The 20423-nt window shown below is 40.6% G+C and overlaps 1 protein-coding gene across 2 annotated transcripts in view; it reads left to right on the forward strand.

Moving 5' to 3' along the window:
• Positions 1-946: 946 nt before the first annotated feature.
• Positions 947-20423, forward strand: part of TKT (transketolase) — a 34517-nt gene continuing 15040 nt past the window's right edge. Inside the window, exons 1-7 of one of the 2 annotated variants that reach the window (XM_045024547.1) lie at positions 947-1173; positions 8673-8790; positions 10901-11014; positions 11895-11992; positions 15910-16101; positions 17072-17190; positions 20106-20299. In XM_045024547.1, the coding sequence (XP_044880482.1) occupies positions 1067-1173; positions 8673-8790; positions 10901-11014; positions 11895-11992; positions 15910-16101; positions 17072-17190; positions 20106-20299 (942 nt within the window). In that variant the 5' untranslated portion in view covers positions 947-1066. Of the gene's footprint in view, positions 1174-8515; positions 8535-8672; positions 8791-10900; positions 11015-11894; positions 11993-15909; positions 16102-17071; positions 17191-20105; positions 20300-20423 lie in introns of those variants that run through there. The other variant, XM_045024548.1, reaches the window with a different exon arrangement.

The following is a 20423-nucleotide window of genomic DNA, read 5'->3' on the forward strand; positions in this document are numbered from 1 at the left end:
GGCTTGCCACCCCAGGCATGCGCTTGCTGCGCTGGTGCCTGGGGTCACCCCTGCCCGGCAAGCATAAAAGTTGGGGTACATAGCAGGCCCACCACAGTCCCAGACTGTAGGCCGGGGGGATCTAGTCACATAGAGTGTTGGGGTTCTTAGGGATTGACTTGTTTTGAAACGGGATTAGCGTGATTTCTGGTTTATTGTGAAAGTCGGGGTGCTTATATACCACTTGAAAGTTGACAACTAGTGTATGACAAATTGCAATGCCATGTGATAGGCAGCAGTGCTCTGTGTGTGTGCATGTGTGTAGGTGTCTGTAAAAATATCCCTGGGCTAAGCCTAATAAATAATCATTTTGAAGTTACTATGCAGAAAGGAATTAATTCAGCTAATCTTTTATCCAAAATATATAAATAAATTCCTCTATTTATTTTTTTTAATATTTAAAAACGGGGGGAGCTTGGGCCTAGTCCCTTTGTTAGATCTAAAATCCCCAAGGCTGCTTTTGTATTCACAGAGTGGATTACAGATCCGTTTTATTTCATCTATTTGTAAGAGGCGATCGAACCTGGGCCCTTCCTAGGAGGGGCCCGGGCGGATTCTGCCCGGGGCAGAGGCTGCAGGATCAGCGCCGCCATCCCTGCCTTGGTGCGCTACACGCGCCATCCCCAGCGTGTCTCGCATGTGCTCGATGGAGCCCGGCCCGGGGAGCTGACATGCAGCCGCAGAGGCCCCGCGGCCAGACTGGGCCCTGCTGCCCTGGCAGAAAGCAGCCGCTTCTCCCACCCAGGGGGGCTCAGTGGGGTGAGACCCGCTGCGGGGGCTCTTAGCCTGCGCGTTCCTGGAACAGACCCGGCCCCCTAATCCCCGCGGCAACCGCCCGCCCCGCCGCCGACCCGCTAATCCCCGCGGCTGGCGGGGGCAGTTCCGGGCGCGCTGGCCCCTCCCGTGGGTGGGTGGCCCCGCGGCGGGCTGGGTGTGTCTCGCTCCGAGGCGGCGCGGCGCGTCCCTCACTCTGCTCCGAGCCCAGGCCCGACCCGCCGCCCCAGCCGCGCCGCGCACTCCCGCCGCCATGGAGGCTTATCACAAGCCCGACCAACAGGCGCTGCAGGCCCTGAAGGACGCGGCCAACCGGCTGCGCATCAGCTCCATCCGGGCCACCACCGCCGCCGGCTCCGGGTGAGTCCGGGACTGGGGCCTGGCAGCCGCCCCACGGGTTCCCGCGCACCCTGCTCCTTCCGCCCCTGCACACTGCTCCCCCCCGCCCCTCATCGCTGCCCGTCGTGCCAGCTGCCCCCCCAGCTCTGCCCCCTCGTGCAAACTCGTCCTTTACCCCCCCCAGCTCTGCCCCCTGCCCCCCATCACTGCCCCCTCCAGACCCCCCCAGCTCTGCCCCCCTCGTGCAAACTCGTCCTTTACCCCCCCAGCTCTGCCCCCTGCCCCCCATCACTGCCCCCTCCAGACCCCCCCAGCTCTGTCCCCTCGTGCAGACTGCACCGCTCCCCCTCCGGACCCACCCAGCTCTGCCCCCTCGTGTAAACTGCCCCCTATCGCTGCCTCCTCCCGACCCACCCAGCTCTGTCCCCTCGTGCAAATTGCCCCCTCCGGACCCACCCAGCTCTGCCCCCTCGTACAAACTGCCCCCTGCTCCCCAACGGTGCCTCCTCCCGACCCACCCAGCTCTGCCCCCTCGTGCAAACTCGTCCCTTACCCCCCCCCCTCCGCTGTGCCCCCTCGTGCAGTCTGTCCCCTGCCCACCTCTTTGTGCGGACTGTTCCTCTGCAGTCCCCCTATCTCTGCCCCCTACTCATCCTCTATCACTGCCCCCAGTCTCAGGCCTTGCGTGTAATTCTTCCCAGGTCCTCTCCTTCCACCCCTTGTGTCAGTCATCTTTAGCACCTTGCCTCTCCCTTCCTCTGTCCTCCCACTTTCCCAACCTGCAGGTCACCTGGCCAGTGAAACGAAGCGGGCCAGATTCTGCCCTCTGGTATATCTGTGCACCGTCCATTACAGTCTCTGGATTTGAGTTCAGTACCGTCTCCTTGGGGTAGCTGAAAGCAGAATTTGCCCCTTGAGCCATGTGTAAGGAGTCTGTTTGCGGTGCTGCATGGTGTTTCTGAGAGCAGCATGCTCCTGTCCTGGGAGCAAATGCACAATATGGGGTGGGCAGACCTGAGAGAATTTTGAAACAGTTGCATTTCCTAAGCTTGCTATGAGCAAAGCTTGTTATATTAGAATCACTATGAGTGTTAAGTGAACTAGTTGGTTCAGCACAGTGAAGCCCTTTCTGTAGGTGCAAAATGTAGCATTTGAGAATTTATATGGAACCATTTTTAGCACATATCAAAAGACCCAGTGCAAAACCTAATTCACTTTAGTTCTTTCGCTTGTATTAAGTTCTGAGGGATTTGGGGTAGTAGTGTGTGGTGGGGGGGGATACATGTTTACACAGTGCCTTAATTTGAGCCAGGGCTGAGTCCTGGCAATCCAGGCTTGGCAGTGCCTACCCCTGGCACCTCTGGGCTTACTGCATCAGTAATGAATGTAAATAAATTGCTTGAGCCCCAGCACCTCCTTCATTCCAAATTAATCACTATGTTTATATGTGGATTAGAGATTCATGCAGGGTCTGGGGTGTGCAGTTTTGGGTGGAGGGTTGTACTGTATTGGGGTGTATGCAAAGGTTTAGAAGCAAGCTGTGAGGGGAATGGATGTTGATGGGACACAGGTATATAGGGAATGCGTGTGTGTGATGAAGATAGTGATAAAAAACCTTTCATGTTGGGAATGTTGCTTCAAAAACTAGCCAGTTTAAAGATCATCAAGGTAGATAACTTAAATACCAGGGATGTATGTTCCCTTGCTTCTGAATGTGCTACTTGTATGGCTATGGCTATATGTTCATGGGGTGTGAGTGGATGTAGTGTTGGGGGAGGGGATTTCTCTGTGTGTTGGGGGAGGGAGGGATTTACTCTTTCTTTCTCTGGACTGTTGCCTCTTTTTAGTCATGGATTCAGCTTTGATGATGCAAGATTGGACAGGATTCACATTGAGAAAGCGTGCACTTAACATTTTGACAGTTTAATTATGACCCTTTGGCGGAAATCTGATTGTTAACAAAGTGTGTATAGGTTCACTGTACTAGTAAATATACTATGACTGGAAAGAAAGACCAGGAATGCTAAATTAATGCAGAACTGAAAATCAAAGAATTTATGCCTAGGGCCAAATCTTTTCTTTTTCATTTTGTGCCCGCCAGCTGGAACTAATTCTCTACAGAATTTCAAGTTAGCCCAAATGGGATTATCTGCAAAATGCCTGCAGTCTCAAATGGGCAGTTTACTCAGGCCTCTGGACAGGATTTAGTTTAGACTGTGAAGTTTGTCGGTTCCAGAGTTGGCCTTGCTTTGATCGTGCGGTATGGAAAAAATACTATCTATATTTATTTATATAAAATTAAAGTAAGAGTTTTGGCTGATCATCACACTTAAGCTTTTCCTTGTGGAAGGCCGCCTTTTGGTATGCCATCTTTTTGCAATTTACATTTTGTTTACTCCTTTGAAATGTGACTGTAAATGTATCTTTTCAAAAAGAAGAATTGAACAAATAATCACTTGACTATTAAGGCCTTAGTGAGATAGGATAGTCAACCACAAAATATTTTAAAGCTGTCTCTCAATTTGCTAATATCTTTCACTGTGTTTCTGACATAGGCAGTTTTTTACCTTTTGTTTCTGAGAGTGTTGTATTGAAAATTGAAAGTGCAGGGTTGCTTTATGTCACTCCATATACACACTGAGAAGATACTTTTTGGCTTTTTCCTTGTAGCTGCCAAGTCAGTGGAAGTTGAGGATGCTCAGTCTGTCACTGGAATAGATCCTTAATTTCAGATGCTTGGTTTGGTCCAGTCTGGGTAGTGAGTTTTGATTGCAAAATGTTCACCAGTTCCTCTTTTTAATTATTAATTTGTTGTTAAAGCTACAACATCTGGGATTGTGTTAGACAATTACACAAAAGTATGTATAGCAAAAGTGGCAGAAGACCCACTAAATATAAGGGGTTTAATTCTCTATTTCATGTTGGTCACATAATAGGTGTCATTGCTTTCCCACAGATGTAATTATTTCTGTGTTATGTGTAGGTATATAATACCGCAAGGAATTTAGCACAAACTTAGTTCCCTCTTCTGCTCCCCTTCAATTCAGTGGTAAAATTCCCATTGACTTCAGGTGTAGCAGGATCAGGGCCCCTCACAGTTTTGAAACAATACCTGATTATTATCCTTAGAAGTGGGAATAGAATGATTTGCTATAGTTTACTTATTTTAAAATATATGAAAAACCATAAAAAGGTTTCCTTGAGATTTTATTTATATATAATCGAGACTTGATTATCAAGAAGGATGACACAACAATGCATTTAATAGGAGGAAAGAGAGCGAAGTTTCAAGGACATTCTGATAGCATTAGGGAGTCAAATCAAGCTCACACAGCCAAGTATCTGCACGCACCTGTCCAAATCTTGATTACTTGAACAAGGCAAGAAAAGATATGTCTCTCCGGGTGAGAAAGTAAATAGAACAGAATGGCCTTTAGCGGCATGATTGTCAACTACATTTTAAAGACAAGCTGAGTGAGATAACATCTTTTATTGGACCAACTTCCGTTGGTGAGAGACACAAGCTTTCTCTCTCACCAACGGAAGTTGGTCCAATAAAAGATACTACCTCACCCACCTTGTCTTTCTAATATCCTGGGACCCACAGAGCTACAACAACAGTGCATACAAATACTTTTGGTTACAGGCTTATTGCAAAGAAAGACTGTATGTCTGAGTCACATTTTACATTTCACTCTTTTAAGGAGGTTAAGGTTTGGTTTAAAGAGATGGTTTGTGAGCTATAATAGGATTAAGAAAAAATACAGGAAATGCTTGAAATTAAAGCAGTTAAGAACAAAAGAGAACTTGTGGACTTCCTTGAAGGAAGTGACTTTGTGAACTATGACCTGTGTTGCAAGCAGTGTTGTGAGGTGGTAGATATATTAACTAGTTACTGCAGTGTTTTCTCATATTAAACACTCATTGAAGACAACAGGAGCTTTGCCTGAATGAGAACTAAAGGATCTGGAAACCAGATCCTGCAAGATGATAGTATGTGAAATTTAGAGATGTTAAGGCTGTTCCAGTGAAAAAATGCAGTTTATGGGCAGAGAAGGGTTTTATTTTAACTCTCCTGTTAATCCACTGCAATTATATTTGAGAATAAAAATAGATTAATAAATATAAAATCAGTATTTCAGTTAACAAAGATACAAAATTTAGGTAATTCAGAATTAAGATTGTTGCTCCTGTTCATTCACCCAAGAGTGTCCATCATTACAGATGTCTGGGATTATGTGCTTCTATTCCTTGTTTTAATAAGTAGTCTTGCATAACTGTAGTGATGTCAGTCTTGTTGCTTCACAGTGATGAGTGCAATGCTTGCAAATGAATCTTGCCAGCTTCCTTAAAATTGGGACTCTAAACCAATCACACACAATGATTTATTTTTATTTATTTTCTTGTCCTTTTCATCAGGTGAGCATCTGGAATTTTTTTTCCAGCTGGTGCATTTGGCTTAGCTAATTGTGAAGGCTGAGCTGCCATCTTTGACGCTGCATCTTCATTGGTTTTGCATAGAGAAGATGGTCCTTTTATTAATGCCAGCAGTTGATTGGCCAAAGCTGATACAATCTTAACTGTTAGGAGATACAGTGTTTGAGGAAAAAATTAAAGGGTGAACTTCTGCAGTTTTTGAAACAATGGTTTCCTTATAAGATTTGATAAGACTCTTAAAAGTGGAAGCTGCAAGAATTTCTTTAGAAGCAGTTAAATTTCACAACTTGGGGTATGAACAGATCTTGCTACATTAGAATTATACTTTTTTAGTTTTGGCATTCATTCTTTTTTGACATTATTGTTCTTTTTAATTAAGCCCTTTTTAGCTGAAGCATGTAACAATTTACATATGTATCAAGACTGAAAACCTGGCCCTATCAGCAGAGCCAGGATTTCATCTCAGAAGCCGAAGATACAGAACCTAATTCCTTGTAATCTCTTGTTTAATGGAAACAGGTTCAAAAGTGTGGTGGCCCTTCTATAAAAGCCAGCTGGCAATGAAGTTTACAAACCACACCACCTTTTTAATATTCAGAATTGGATATCCATTCTGAATGGAATCTAGAAGATTATGTATGAATAAAGTAAATATATTATTTGCCATATTTTTCTCTTAATAGTAATTTAAATAACTTATTTTCTAAAGACTTAGAACTAATAAACAATGCCTTGGGTTTTAATGTAATTTAGCACCGGTGGAGCTCTCTGTATTCTAATAAAATTAAAAATGACTACAACAATAAACCGTCATATTTCATCTAATTAAACAAAATTCTGTACACTGGTTTGAGACTGTACATCAGATACTGGAAATCAATCTCATCTTTGGTTATTTTCTATAATTAAAAAAGCATTTAATTAACCGGTAGTTCTACAAGCATATTTTTGGAGCTCACTTCTTATATTTTTATACATTTTTTATTTTTTTTCACATGCTCACCATTCTAGGTTGCTTAAAACCTTTTTTCCCAAGACCGAGAGTTCATAGAAATATGGTTAAGTATAAAGTTAATACAGTTAAAAGAATGAAAACTTTAAACAAGCATGTAAGGTTTATTGATTAACTCATGTATAAATATTTACTAATATATGTTTGAGTCATGGTCTATACCTAATTATTTTGGTTCCCTGTGTGTGAGTACTTACTTAAGGGGTGGACACTAATCTTTACTCCGCATTTTGCTAGAGTGTTTGCATGTGTCTAACTTACTTCAAATTGAAATAAGAGAGTAGTGCAGGGGCGGGGGAGAAGTGTCACTACCAAAAGGACTTGTATTCTGATTTAAGTTCTACTTTAAACTGTCTTATGAATGCTAACATGCATGGGAAGTGTAGAAATGGAAAATAAAAGTTTTGCTTTGTGACATTCTTGACTAAACTGTTCTTGCTTTACAAATAGGGCTTCAGGTTTTAAATGAATATCATTAAAAACTTAATGGTAAATATCTGTAGACAAGAAAACCACCCTATAATTTGAACACTGGAGTTTCCTTCCAAGCCCAGTGTTGATGTCTACAGCCTAAATTACATCATCACATAGTGACTGCTGAGATCAAGAATAGTCCTATTTCATATCAATAAATGTCTGAAAATTGCTACTTTCGGGTCTAGTAAAGATCCCAAAAATACCTGCTAGGTGGTTGGCAAATAAATGGTGAAAACCAGAGGCCCTGTTTACAGGTGGCTAAAAAATGCCTTCTATTAGGAATGCATTTAATGTTAAGACTGTTTTTTCATGTGTATCTTCGGAGACGTTTATAAATCACAGCCAGGTATACAATTCTTTGTGTTCATTTGTTGGGCAATGATACCACAGACTGACTATACAAGGGCGGATAGTAATTTCAGATGGTAATTTATTTAAGTTATGGTAGTGAACACAAGTAACGGTGTAAGAGTACTTTTCTGTGACATTTGAAACACTACAGCCCAACAGTTTGCAATCCAGAGCTGGAAACAAGACTTTTCATGCTTACCCATTTCTGGTTGATATGCTGTGTGGCATGATTACTTCTGAAATTGGGGTGCACACTTCTCTGAGTTTCTATATCAAATTATGGTTGAAGTATTCCGTTGTGCTCTCATTGAAGTCTATGTCAAAAGTGCTCCTGACATTAATGGAAGCAAAATTGCCCCCAAAATATATTAACTACTGAAATATGTATTAACTTGCTCAATATATCAGACTGTAAATGTAGGAAATACTCATCTTTCAATTAGTTAAAGATTAAACAAATCAGCATTTTTCAGTTGCAGAACTGACCATGTTTTTAAATTTACTGCAAATAAACTAATTATCATAAGACTATCCTTCCAATTTTCACTACCTAAAAATTTGTTTTATTGACGTGAAAATAAAATGTGAGGAATGTGTCTCTTATTTAATACTGTCTTATAAGACACATTCTCTCAAAGTCCCTTTATGTTAACTGCTCTTATTATATAAGATAGACTGTGATTGGGATTTATGTAGTACAGTTCTAAATGTCCCAGAGTTCTTTGCAAAAATAAAACGTGCAGCATTTCAAGGGTGAAATTCTCCCCTGTGCAAAAAAGGTCTGCACAAGACATTATACCACAATTAACTCTGCTCACTTAATGTAAGTTCTAAGTGCCATGGAGGCCTCTGCTCATGCCCTCTGCTTCAGGATGAATTTCACTCTTACTGATAAATTTCAGGCACGTATTGCATATTCTCTCTTACACCTTAGAATTGCTGATTGTGATGACATTCCTTGGTATCCAGAGGAATGGAGTGCACAAACAGATAAGCCAGTGCCCTTATCACTAAGACCTGCATTTTAACATCCACTTTGGTTTAGATACCAAGACATCGGATGCTCTCAAAGTACAGCTAATCAGCAGTAGGATAACAGCAGATGGTAGGGGTTATCAAAAACACTTAGAGTTACGTATTTTAATGATGAGGGTTAGAGGACTGGCACAGTGGTATTCTAATTATATGAATGCAAGTTGACAGTGGGCAGCAGTGATAATCATGTGTTTGCTTTGACTTGTAGCCACCCGACATCATGTTGCAGTGCTGCAGAGATCATGTCTGTGCTCTTTTTTCATACCATGAGGTACAAAGCAAAAGATCCCCGAAACCCCAGCAATGACCGGTTTGTACTCTCAAAGGTAAGAACCAGAACTAGCTGTGCTATACCTTCTCAATCTAATTCATAGATTAGTTGTTTATTAAATAAACATACTTGTTTTCTTGACTAATGTTCACTGTAATTCTTTAGGATCCTTATCAGTACATAACTCTAGTAATGACAATACAAATCTTTTCAAAAGAGTTTTAAGATTATTATATGCAATAAAAGAGGAAAATGCCAAATAAAATCTTGCTGAACATGGGAAAGGGTAAGCATAGTGCCTAAAAGGAATTGCCAGATTTCTATGCATCAGTGTGTTGGTGTAACATACAACCTATTTAAGCAGTTAAAGTTGTTTAATTACAAATTATATATTCTTTCCTGGTACTGCCCGTGAAATATATCCAGAACCAATGTCATCTTAAGGCAAAGTTTCTTTTTTATTGTTGTTCCAAGAAATTATGCCATTATGTATATTTTTAACCCATAAGTTATGGTTGAACTTTTTGTGACATTTCTTCTGTCTGTGGCCATGCTGTCTTTACTGTGATCCTTTCAGAGCTCTGATGTTGAGCTTTGTCAGTTTAATAATTTGTTGGGAGCCTTCCAAGGAGCATGGTAGGAAGTAACGTTGGTAATTCAGTGGGTGACAGTCTTCCCCTATGCACTAGTGAGGTACTAAAGAGAACAGTGCTCCTGAAGGTGTATTCAGCTAAGACATAAAACAAATGTCCTGACTGCTTGATGTCATCAAAGTTTCCATGGCACTTTTAGTCAAAGTTGGATGATAGCTTGGAATTCTGGCTAAATTTCAGCTCAGGTAATTACATCCTTGCTGTTTACAGTCAGTCTGATGTCCTCTATTCTGAACTGTTCTGTAGTGTTTAATTCTGTTAAACCACTGGCATCTTGCTAGCATCTTCAGTGGCAGATGCAATGATCCCGGAGTATACATTTAAGTTTACAAAGCGCTTTGGAAGACTTTATGATGAGTGGCATTTCAGACGTCAGATGCTGTTAAGTAAAAGTGACAAAAGTACTTGCGGAGCTCTGTACCAGATATTGTTAGAGTTTGAAACTGCAGAATGGGCTGCAAACAGGGAATCTGAGTTTTGATATGACCAGGCTGAAGTTTGGGACATTACAAAGGTAGTCACCCCCTACAGAGGAAATGTCTATAGCAATTCCTTTAGCCAGCTCTGTCGATCCTTTGTATAAAACAGAAACAGTGCTGGCTCTCAGCTTTCTTGGTGCCTATATGAATTCAGTACCTGGATGATGAGGAGAAGCTAGCTAAAGAAACTAGACAGATTTTGAGATGATGCTGATAGGAAGAGAGAATCACTTAAAAGTACTTGATTCTGCTTAGATACCCCCCGCACCCCAATGTTGAAGCCTTCTGCCCTTGAATTGCTAAACTGATCCACAGCTTTGGGTTCCTTTTGGATTCCTAGAGCTATTGGGTGCCAAAGTAGCCATGGTTACATAAAATGACCACTTCATCTGCAGTTGACCAGAAGATTATACCTATTCATATCAGGTTCAGACCTGGTCACAATGACCTGTGGAGTCAAGACCTCTAATCTTGATCGTTATTACTCAGTGTATCTAATCTTAAATCCATACACCCTCAAAAAGATCCAGGTGTAGCAAAACTCAACATCCCATCTATTCAGCAACACTAGTGGCCATGGGTATATCACCCAGTACTTTATTCTCTGCATGGGCTACTCATCAAATAGAATCCAAATTAAGGTGTCTTTCTTGATACTTGAAGTCTTCCGTGAGATTAGGCCTACCTACCTGAGCGAGAACCTATCCCTACTCAAGTATGATCTCCTAGAAGAGCTTTAAAATAGGTACGAGGGAAGTCACATTCAGTCTTTCTTGGCTAGAAGTCTAATTATTGTAGTGCAGACCTTGACTATGGAGAGAGTAAAAGCAAGAATCTGTGGAAATCCCAGGTCTCTGAAAGGAACTCAAAGGGCTTAGAGGCAATATGAAGCATTGATTTGTTTGCAAGCATTTTAGAACTTGGTCCCTTAAAAAGTAACTTAATTTATCATATTTACACATTTTTATTTTGTCTTGGTATCGAGATACTATGGAAAGTTGTTCTTTGTTTAGAATTTGTTTTTTCCTTCTAGGGCCACGCGGCACCAATTCTGTATGCTGCCTGGGCAGAGGCAGGCTTCCTACAAGAAGCAGAATTATTAAACTTGAGGAAAATTGATTCCATTTTGGAAGGACACCCTGTACCAGTGAGTATTTGAGGAATAAGCTTAATAATTATTAAAATTGGAGCTTCATGTGAATCAGGAAGTACATGCATCTTATGCAACAAGTTCTATTTGCTAACTACTGCACAGTAAAGATAAAAGTTGTGGGATTTTTTTTAAGAAGATGGTAGCACCTGTGGTTAGAAAAATAGAGAACTGGATGTCCCAATAGAAGTGGATGCCCAAGAATATGAATCTTAATATTTTAGTAAAGTTATAAACACCAATGATGTTCCCATACAAACCACTTTTATGGAGTTCCAGCATGGCTCATCTTCTTTCCCTGTGGGGGAACTCTGAGGTAGCATCTCCCGGTTTCAAAGGAAGCTTATCTGATTGCCTCAGTGGCTTTACACCCCCACTCCTGCTCGAGCCTCCCATCCAGAGCCATTAGCTCTTTGCTGTCACTACCACAGGGAGAAAAGTAAGAGAGAGTTTTTTCAAGTAAGGCACCTCAGATTATTTATTGGAAGCTAATGCTGTTCTTTTCAATGTCAACTCCTGATCTACCACTTCCACCCTGTCTCTGACGGGATCAATTTATTGCTGCAGGCCAGTTAGTCAGTGACACTGGGGCTGCTAAGCCAGCTGTACTGCCAGTGAAGAAGCATGACAAGGCAGCATGCTTAGGGACTTGGACTCCATTCAAATGTGCTGAAATCTACAAGCTTGATTTAGAATGGATCTTGGCCTGGGCCCATCTCCTTAATCTCTTCTTAGTGCCAGATTGGAATCCTGTCCTGCTGCTGTGAGAGTCTACTGGAGTAGGAATGGGCTTTCTCATCAAGACAGGATTTAGTCCTGTGAATTTAGTCGCTGAAATTCTTAACTGCAAAGTAACTGTTGCTTTTTTTATTTTCAGAAACAACCCTTCACTGATGTAGCTACTGGATCCCTTGGTCAGGGACTTGGTGCTGCCTGTGGTATGGCCTATACTGGCAAATACTTTGATAAAGCCAGGTAATCTTTTTCAGTGTTTAGAGTTTGTAGATGTGTAGGGGAGAAAAAATGCTGAGAAAACAGATTGTGTTCTTACTCTGGTCAAAAAATGGTTTATTCCATTATTTTCCACTCCTTACCCCAACTCCAAATTCAGTTTTGAAATTAAAGGTGGTCAGTTGAGAGGTCTAGCTAATAAAATTGCACAGATCCAATGACTGGCAAAAATTGATGCACGCTGTTCCTGTGTAATCAGACAACGTTACAAGGGTGATGTTACTATTCCTGAAGAGAGAAGGTGGCATGCTATGTGGAACAGCCACTAGCTTTCAGCATATGGAGAACCACTGTTCTTTCAAAGCTGTTATTCTCACAGGGAAGAACCTAGCTGAATATAGTTGTTGTTACAGGGTAAAGACGGGTGGTTAAGAAAATATGAAGCACAAAGACCCAGTTGTGCACCTATTAAAATGAATGGGAACGCTGCTGGGCCGTAAATAGGGGTCCAAAATGTCAACTGAAATCCGTACAACTCCAGTGGAAGAGGAATGACCAATTCTGCCATTTGTAGGGTTAGAGGACAAAGAAAGTAGATGTCAAAAGACATAGCTGTATGAGGAAGAAAGCGATCTAATAAGGTTGATGTATATTATACGACAGTTTTAGAACACTCAAATGCAGCTTGCTAAGTTAATATAGTATTAAACCCTGCACTTCATTAGCTTGAAATCATTTCCTTGAAAGATGATTTGCTGATTTTAATACAGACAGTTGAACAGGTGGTAGTTGTAGGAATAATTTATGCAGTGATTACTGGCAGCAAATAGTGGTACTGCATGTAGTGTTGGAGAGCAGCCAATATGTATGAAATTGTAATTCGTCTGAGTGAATTATGTAGCTTAGGCCAGCATCTTGTGAAGTGTGTTTAAGTAGATGACATTTACTGTGGTAATATGGAATAGTTTAGTAGCTCTTATAATACTTAATTTTAATAGCCTTTTGCTCAATTTTGTTTTAAAATTATATATTTGAAGGTAAATATATTGCTGTTGTGATAGTCAACAGGCAGTATTTGTTTTACACGGAGTCCTATGTGGCCATCCAAAAAAAAATGGTGACAAAAGATAAAGCTTAAAGGGCTGAATCCAGCAGTCCCTGCTCAGGTAATACTCCTGTCACTGTGAGTTTTGCCTAAGAATGAGTTCAGTATTTGCGGAAATAGTCTTCAAAACTATATAATGCTTTTATATTTGCTATGGATGATCATGCATATTCTTACTACATAGTTTAGCCCAGTCTGACTTATGGTTTCAAAAATGTAGGTGTTTTTTCTAAGGAGTATACTAAATGGAGCGGCTGAAATGAGGAAATAAAATGAGGAAGTAAAAAGCAATCCTCAAATAGTTTCCTGCGTTGTCAGTGGTCTTGCCGAGTCACAGTGACTGTGTTTAACAGGCATGTTCACTCCAGCTTTAATTATAAAAAGATTCATTGTTACAACTCCATTCCCAAGGTTACCTGTATCTTAGCTTGCAGCTGCATTCTATCACCATTATAATTGCCATTAATAAAGCATTTCCTGCCTATCGATATGTCACACAATAGGCTTGAGTCTGGAGGCAAGGGATGTAAGAAGAATACAATATATTTCACATCATATTTATCACTTGTAACAGTTTTTTTAAAAAAAATTATTTGTGCTCAATAGCATTCTTATACTGGGACACACATTGCCAAGTATTGTGTAAACTTACCTGAGAGGTTTGCACATTTAGAACTGGAGCAGTATTTGGACTAAAATAGTGGAAGATCTTGTGAACTATTAAAGAGATTTTGAATTTGATTTTAAATAACTAGTGGCATAATACAGAATAGTATTTGGGCACAGTCTTACTCCCTTACTCCCACTTTGTAAAATTTCACAAAGACCTATGCTGAGAATAAACTTTTTTCATGTAAACCAAAAGATTCAAAAAATCAGAATGTTGAAATAGGATAAATGGTATTCTGGAAAAAAAAATAATTTACTATACATGGTTTTCTACACATATGAGAGAAACCCGTCTTTAAAGATATTTAAACATTTTTTTTCTCTGGAGTTTAATTATTCGCTATCATATTTTGTAATTTATTTTACATAATTAAATACAAAAATAAATACAATTGACACCTCTCTTTGTGGTTGCTATTTTGGAAATGCATTATAAAGTAGCTACAGGTTTCAGAGTAGCAGCCCTGTTAGTCTGTATCTGCAAAAAGAACAGGAGTACTTGTGGCACCATAGAAACTAACAAATCTATTTGAGCATAAGCTTTGGTGGGCTAAAGCCCACTTCGTCGGATGCATGCAGTGGAAAATACAGTAGGAAGATGTATATATACACAGAGAACATGAAACTATGGGTGTTACCATACACACTCTAACGAGAGTGATCAGTTAAGGTGAGCTATAAGTAGCTACAGTTATGTGATTCAACAAGGATCAATAATTTCAAAAAATAAATGTTCTAGTCAGTTCCTTATCCATGTGGTTCTCTCCTTCCTCCCCGTACAAGAAAGAGAGACAGAAAGAGGAAAAGGGATCAGTTTTCTAGGCTTTCCTTGATTTTCATGTTTTAAAGTGATGCTGTTGGATTAAAAATAATATACATATTTAAATAATTTAATTAAGGAAATCCATTTAAATTATTTCAGATTATTAAAACAGAACATTATAAATGAAACTTTTTTTCTCAGTTTTTATTGTATGTTACATTTTGTTTTTCACTCACTTTGAGATTTTCACACATAAACTGGGTGCCATGCTTTGCTTAAAAATACTGTTTCCATTGGAATGTTTAAAAAAGATGTCTCTATTGGTCTTTGGTTTTGTCCCCGTCCCCCCCAATAAAAGCAAAGTTTGACCTAACTAGGTCAATTAAATGTGTTACCAACCAACCCACTCTCCCCCACCCAGCACACATACTGACAAGTGCTTATATAAGATGATGAAATTTGGAATAATTACTCCTGAGGGAATTCTGCGCCAAAACAATTAAAATTCTGCGCACAGTATTTTAAAATTCTGCAGATGTTTTGTCAAAATAACACTATATAATCACACCATTTTCAATTATTTTGGTAATTTATTTCAAAATACTGTCAGCAAGTATGTTTGTAACAATACAGAGACACACAAAAATTCCCTCAGGACAGCCAAGTTCCTGTTTCTCTGCCTCCCCCCAGCCCAGCCAGGGAGCCAGACACTCACACCCCTCCGCCCAGAACCCAGCTGCAGGGCCCCCCCAGCTCAGACACTTACATCCCCTACCCTCCTAGAGCCCAGGAACCCAGAGGGAGAAACAACCTGAGGCTGGATCCCAGGCTTGCATGGAGTTTCCTGCATGCCACCTTCTTCCTTCAGGGGGTGCTGGGAACTGCAACAGCTGGGAACCCCCCAGTTTCCTCCCTCTCCCCTTCTCCACAGCCTTGTCTGCTATTTGTGAGCTGGGCTCTGCCAGGTCCAGTGGCCCCTAGTGGTGTCCAACAGCACTGCAGTCAATTTCTGGGTGGGGAAAGAAATTCTGCGCACACATTGTTAATTTCTGCATTGCGCAGTGGCACAGAATTCCCCCAGGAGTAATGGTCCATATATTCCAATAATCTCACTCCAACAGTTTCAGTACCAGATACAACAAACCTCAATCATTTATACAAGTGTACAACAGCGTAGCAATGGGGGGGTTTAAATCAGACACAGATTATGTTGGCCAATGTGGAAAAAAAAATCTAAGGAAAAAGACCATACACTTATAACAGAGAGAGCCTATAATATATTTAGTCAGTTCTGTTTAATGAGATTTGTACTTGTTTTGTGTAATCCTAATTGAATATTTGTGTCTTATTTTTATGTAACTTGACATACTAACTAATTTAAAAAACAAACAAACCCTTTTCTAGCTATCGAGTCTATTGTCTGCTTGGGGATGGGGAACTATCTGAAGGCTCCGTCTGGGAGGCAATGGCCTTTGCTGGGTTCTACAAGCTGGACAATCTGGTTGCTATACTTGACATTAACCGTCTTGGACAAAGTGACCCTACGCCTCTGCAGCATCGTGTTGAGATCTACCAGAAACGCTGCGAAGCCTTTGGGTATGTGATTGAAAGAAGTTCAATTTCCTGTCTTCTCAAAACCATGTGTTGTGTCTGTTTTCCAGGTATTTTCAAATCTGAATTCAATTCGCTTTAATATGCATATAACGTCTCACAGCACCATGCAGGGTATTCTCCCCACTTGTCAGGATCAGATCCTTGTTTTTGTATTGTAAGAACAATACAAAACTGCAACTTTTTTATTTATTTTTTTTAATAAAGCTCTTTATTCATGTAGATATATTAGAGGAGCTTATCTGGTACTTTAGGGACCTTACATTGTTTTTAAAAAAATATGCAAGAATTATGCATCTGGCTATGTGTACTATATCTCTTGAGAAACAGTGGGTGCCTCAAGTGTACAGGGGGCAGGAAGAAGGGATAAAATGTCCTTTTTCTCTTATAGGCATGAAAAACATTGTTCAAATAAATATGTTTTAATATTTGTACTGCTTCCTGGAAGGTCATCAGCTAGCTTAAAGATTTATAATAATTTTTACATGTCTGCACAGAAGTATTTACAGGACCTTATAGAAGCTACACAGGCAAATTATAGTTTGATCCATATTACGCTATTTTACAATTTTATCAGTCTTCAATATCAGTTCTTATTCATTTTTTAAAAATGTGGCTCACTTGCTCTTGTAATGAAAGGTAGCTGTTACATGGCAAGGAGAGTTGTACAGTGGGTTAGGATAGTGGCCTAAGAGATTAAAGTTCTAGGTTCTGTTGCCCACCCTGCCACTGTTACGCTGTATGGCCGTGGACAATTACCTAATCTCTCTGCTTTATTTTACTCATCTGAAAAAATACGTGATTATATTACTGGTTTAATGAGTGTTAGTTAATATTTTTAAAGTGCTTTGAGAGCCTCTTGTATCAGAATGAAGTAGTGTTAATTATTACTAACTCTTTCAGAGATTTGTTTCTATAAACCCTTTAGAAACAATCTGTCTGTTTGCATTCCTAGCTGGCATGCTCTCATAGTGGATGGGCACAGTGTGGAGGAGCTTTGCAAAGCCTTTGGCCAGACCAAAAATCAACCAACTGCTATTATCGCAAGAACTTTTAAAGGCAAAGGAATATCAGGTAATAACATGGGAATTTAATGGCACATGTCGTCTGTATGATTTACATATGAGGAATGTTTCAAACAGCATTCATAAAGGTATGGTCATTTAAAAGCACATAAGGTATGTAAAGTTAACATTTGAGTGGTTAGAAACAGGCCAAAATCAGACCCTCAGATCTGCAACCTTTTGAATCTGAAACCATCTCTAAACTTTTCTCCAGTTCTATGTTGTATGAAACCAGAATTGCAAGATGGCTGAAATCTGCCCAGACCTCTTGAGGGTCTTTATCACTTGGGACTGAAATTTCATGAGAAGAGCTGGTGAGATTTCAGTGCTGTTGAATATGAACCTGAATTCTAGACACAATTTGGTATTTCACTGAACCCTGAGCTTAGACTAATCTAGATAATGAAACCTCTCTTTATTCCATCTCTACATTTGGTATATGAAACCCAATTCCTAGATAACAATTTCATGAAATGTATAAAGTATTGATTTTCTTTATCCGAAGAGCTTTTTAAATTTCTGTGTAAAACTTAAGTTTCCAAAGCATTATTAGCTAAATCTTAGATATTTATTTAATCTATTTAAAACAGAGGATGCTGTCCCAGGCCGATCAGGTCTTTGCTTGGTGGACTAGATGGGAATTTGATATATGAACTGTGGATCTGATCGTTCTCCTATATGGTGAAACCTGGTGGGGAGGAGACTCCATGGTGATTTTCTGCCATTGAATTCCTCCTGCATTCTTCCCTTTGGGAAGACATCAGTGTTTGCCACCCTGCAGAGGAAAGAGAGGGTCTGGCCTACTCACCCGGTGGTTGTTTGAGATGTATACATAACACCAGGACATCTGTGCGGAAGCCTCATGCCTCTGTGGGAACTCTGGGTGCTTAGAACACCCCCAGCACCACAGCAGAACTTTGCCCACTAATGACTGCCTTTAAGACTCTCCTTAAAGGGGTTTCCCTCACATGGAAGAGGGCCATGGAAAATCAGTCTCAGGCAATATTACTGTATCTTTAAAATTTCCATGGAGACAATACACATCCCCCTGAGGTCAGTTAGCTCTCTTCCTGTCCTGGCCTGCCCTGCCCTCACACTAATCCACAGAGAATCCTCCAATTGACCAGAGGATGGGAGTAGCATTACTGCAGAGGCAGCTGACCTCCTGTGGCTCAGAAGGAGTGATAGTGTGCAGTGTGTCCCAGCCAGAGGCTGTAAATGCCCATAGTGTGTGGACAAATATGAAACTAAATCCATGTTAGACATGCAGTACTCAGTGCACCAACACTTGATCATATACCATACTTAATTTTACATAATCGGTAATTCCCATTAAGGTGCATTATACTAGGAAGCAGTTGTAGTAGGCTAGCAGCCACTTTAGTCTTGATTGAATTAACTTGGAATTTATGGTGGCACTGAAGACCCTATTTTAAACACTTCATTCGTAGTACTTTTCCCACTGAGATACTGACAACTGAACGTATCTAACACTTGTCAGTGTATAGGAAACTAATGTTTCCTCTCATTTCTGCCTAGTACTTGTAAACTACAAGAAGAAATCTGTCCAAACTGGTTGTACTTCTCAGGTATTATTGACTGACTGACAGCTTTATATTGGTTCTTGCATGGCAAGAAATGCATGCTGGCTACATGACACTGTGCCTATAATAAAAATGCCAACTATACTCCGGCGTGCACTAAGGACTCTGCCATTGCTGAATTTGAATACAAATTTTAAGTGGGAGGATGTGAATTCCTCTTTCTGATCACCTAATGGGTCAGTAGAAGTTGGAATGCATGATGCTCATCTTTTCATTACATAAGCAAGCAAGAGTAGTGGTGTTTTGCCAAGGCTTATGTTCTTCTCTCAGTACTGTTAGGCACACAAGGTTAAAACTGTATGTAACTATTTAATTAATATTGTAAAATTTTATGTCTTGCTTAATATATATGGAGATATACCTATCTCATAGAGCTGGAAGGGACCTTGAAAGGTTATTGAGTCCAGTCCCCTGCCTTCACTAGCAGGACCAAGTACTGTCCCTGACAGTTTTTTTTATTTTTTATTTTTTTTGCCCCAGATCCTTAAATGGCCCCCTCAAGGACTGAACTCACAACATTGGGTTTAGCAGGCTAATGCTCAAACCACTGAACTATCCGTTCCCCCATCCTTGAATAGGTACATAAATGATGGGATGTTAGTGTAGTTTTTGAGGAGTGAATGCTGTTTGACATTTAACTGGTATTTGCTGACACTGTAGGTATGTTTACACTGCAGTCAGAGGTGCATTTGCAGCATGGGTTGGCGTACCTCCCCTAGCTTTAATTTAGCTAGCATGGCTAAAAATAAAAGTGAAGGTGTGGCGGCATGGGCTTCAGCATGGGATGTAGAAACCCGCCGAGGACCCTGGGTGCATATTTACCTTGCTAGCCTGCACTAGAGCCTGTGCGCTGTGTCTTCACTGCTGTTTTTAGCCATGCTAGATTGCAGCGAGTGCAGGTATGCCCACCCGAGCTGCAGTCACATCTCCGGTTGCAGTGAAGACATGCCCTTCATATGAAATTTGTGTATGTGTTTGGTATTTAAATTCTGTTACTATTATGGGGCCAAGGCTTGGAGGTACTCAGTGCACAATTCCAGGTGGTACCACTGGGAGTTCCATGCATGGAACGGCTGCTGCTCCAGGCCCATAGATGTAGAATACCTAGGATTTGATCTTTTCTGTTCTGTTACGCATTAACATTTTTTTATTTGCTCGATGCTAACGAATGACGTAGTTACTGTTCACGATGCATAATAGTGAAGTCCTTCAATTAGAGCACCCATTGATTTCAGCACTTTCACCTTGGTAAGGACTGTGAGACTAAGGGTTTTAATTCCTTTTGTTATATATTCCATTTTATTATATATTTTAAATGCAGGTATTGAAGATAAGGAAAACTGGCATGGTAAGCCCCTCCCAAAAGACAAGGCTGAACAGATCATTCAGGAAATTGATGACAAAATCCAGAGCAAGAAAAAGCTTTCCCCAGCCCTCCCAGAAGAGGATGCACCAGTCGTAAATATTAGAAACATTAAGATGTCATCTCCACCAAATTACAAACTAGGAGAAAAGGTACCATGCTGTCTACTAACACATACCTGTTTTACAGATGAGAGGGAGGGAAAAAATGCTGTCCAGGAAAGTGCTTCCTTGTACTTTCCATTCTGTTGGGTAAATTATTTACCAAATGAATGAC

This window comes from Mauremys mutica, chromosome 7, assembly GCF_020497125.1.
Source record: "Mauremys mutica isolate MM-2020 ecotype Southern chromosome 7, ASM2049712v1, whole genome shotgun sequence".
NCBI classification, from domain to species: Eukaryota; Metazoa; Chordata; order Testudines; family Geoemydidae; genus Mauremys; species Mauremys mutica.